Here is a 2,240-nt window from a genome sequence, read left to right as displayed (position 1 = left end):
TTAACTTTATTTATTTATTTATTTTTAATTTGACCAGAGAGGGACAGAGTGAGTGAGTGCGTGAGAGAGTGAATGAGAAAGTAAGCCACCAGGTCCGGGACTCAAGCCACGGTTGGCCATGTGGGAGTCCAACGCCCCTAACCACCATGCCACCTGGTCCCCAGATAATGTAACTTTGAGGTCTTTTCTAACCTCAGTGTTCAATGTGAATCTGTAGTGCTTCTGATCAGAACCCACTGTAGCACCTTTTGTCAGGTTACTGACTTCACAGTCTTCTCTTTGTGTGCCAATGCTCTTAGAGTGATGACAGTTGTTGACTGGCTTGGGTAATGATGAGTTCTGCCCTCTGCGATTACAAAGTAGACTGGCTGGGGACCAGCAGATAGCATAATGGCTATGTTGCTGGACTCTCACATGGTCGACCATGGTTTGAGTCCCAGACCCGGTGGCTTAAACTCACACCAGGCGTGTGTGCGTACATGCCCAAGATCCCAAGAGGAGAATAGAGGAGAAGGGATTGCGGCGTGGCCATTCCCCCTGGGGGGTGATTTCTCACTTTCTGTCTGTGTTTCTGGCAAGCGCACACACCCTATAGCAAAAACCTCTCCAAAAAAAAAAAAAAGTAGACTGGTTGTTCTATCGGGGTTAAGAGTTTCATATAGAACTGGCCATGAGCTCTCTACTAATGCATAGTGCATATTCTTTCCTTACAGGTTGAAATTTATAAGAGTTTCCGCCCTGGTGACATTGTCTTGGCCAAAGTGGTATCCTTTATTCCCAGCAGATGCTGGTACTTTTTCAAAAGAAGAGATGGGAGTTAAGAAGCAACTTGAGTGGCTATGGGGGACTTAGAACCTTCGTTTTCCTTACCCAGTGTCCTGTGACTAGATCTCCCTTGGGGACGCACAGTCAAACTACCTGCTGACCACTGCCGAGAACGAGCTGGGCGTGGTGGTGGCCCACAGTGAGTCAGGTGAGTCAGTTCTTTCTGTGCTTCCACACCTCCCTTTTCCATGGGAACTGTGGTTTGGGGTTAATCCAAATGGGGTTAATTGTTTTCTCTGGTTTCTCTTGTTTTTAATGATGCGAGAAGCAATATGAGTAGAGATACTTAACTGGTAAGATTAGAATGCTGCTTTTGGGGGCCAGCCAATGGTAGCTAAGGCATCTGGATCCCACATGGCTGACTATGCTGTTGGCGCCCCAGACCCAGTGGCTTGAAAAACACACAGTGTGCATGTGTGCCCAAAATCCCAAAAGGAGAATGGAAGGGTTGCAGCACATCCAAAGTCTTGAAAGGAGGGAGGCAGCACGGGTCTGCTCCCTGGGAGGATTCTCTCTCTCTCTCTCTCTCTCTCTCACTCATGCATGCACATACTCCCTCCCTCTCTCCCTCTTCCTCCTTCTCTCCAGCAAGTACACACACCCTGTAGCAAATTTGGGGGGGGGGGACCTCTATGTAAAGAAACAGGGATCTCACTCCATAATTCAGTGGAATAAACAAAGTCTTTTCAGTATGAGGTGTGTTGCACTGGCACTGGGTAGCTGAGTGACACTTCAGTCTCGTGCCCATCTGAGAGGAGAAAAGTCTTGGGCAAGTATTGGAGACCCAGCTCCAACACCATCTCTCCCCTTGCAGGCGTCCAGATGGTGCCCATCAGTTGGTGTGAGATGCAGTGCCCTAAGACCCACACTAAAGAACTCCGGAAAGTGGCCCGAGTACAGCCTGAATTCTTACAGACCTAAGATGCCAAACTTTACCCCATAGAGGGGGCAAGCTGTTTCCAAAGGCACAAATAAGAAAATGACATCAGGGTGCCATCGTCTTTATTCACACACCTGGGACCAGCCAGAGCTCACCTTCAGAAAAACCTGCCAGAATCTTACTACAGATGGGACATTTTTCTTGTGAACCTTTTAGTGGATTTCCTTCTCTTGAACGATGAAACTCTTCTTTTGGAGGCAGTAGCAAACAAAACTGGCATGTTGGAAATAGCTCATTCCTTCTGGTAGTCCTTATAAATATAGCTGTGACTAAAGTATATTTTTTTATTAAAAGGGCTTTATGGTTTCTATATCTTGACAAGAAAAGGCATCTGTGTGGTGCTATGACATTAAAGCCAGGACGTGCCTGGCGGTGCCCATAGTCCGATGTGTGTTAAATGTGTTAAGTGCCGGCTTGCTCTGGACAAAGCCAGATCACTAGTCTTGTTTGCGTGTTTTTTTTTTTTTTTTTTGGA

At 46.9% G+C, this 2,240-nt stretch overlaps 1 protein-coding gene across 1 annotated transcript in view; it reads left to right on the top strand.

Moving 5' to 3' along the window:
• The window catches only part of LOC102480761 (exosome complex component CSL4), a 27,606-nt gene extending 25,628 nt beyond the window's left edge, over positions 1 to 1,978 (top strand). The window contains exon 10 of the mRNA XM_006157401.3: positions 1,640 to 1,978. Coding sequence (XP_006157463.2) covers positions 1,640 to 1,746 — 107 coding nt within the window. The 3' untranslated portion in view covers positions 1,747 to 1,978. The remainder of the gene's footprint in view (positions 1 to 1,639) is intronic.
• Positions 1,979 to 2,240: the final 262 nt, after the last annotated feature.

The sequence above is a fragment of the Tupaia chinensis genome, unplaced genomic scaffold, assembly GCF_000334495.1.
Source record: "Tupaia chinensis unplaced genomic scaffold, TupChi_1.0 Scaffold000539_1, whole genome shotgun sequence".
Taxonomy (NCBI): domain Eukaryota; kingdom Metazoa; phylum Chordata; class Mammalia; order Scandentia; family Tupaiidae; genus Tupaia; species Tupaia belangeri.
Note: the sequence above shows the minus strand (reverse complement) of the source record. Positions and strands in the feature narration are given on the sequence as shown.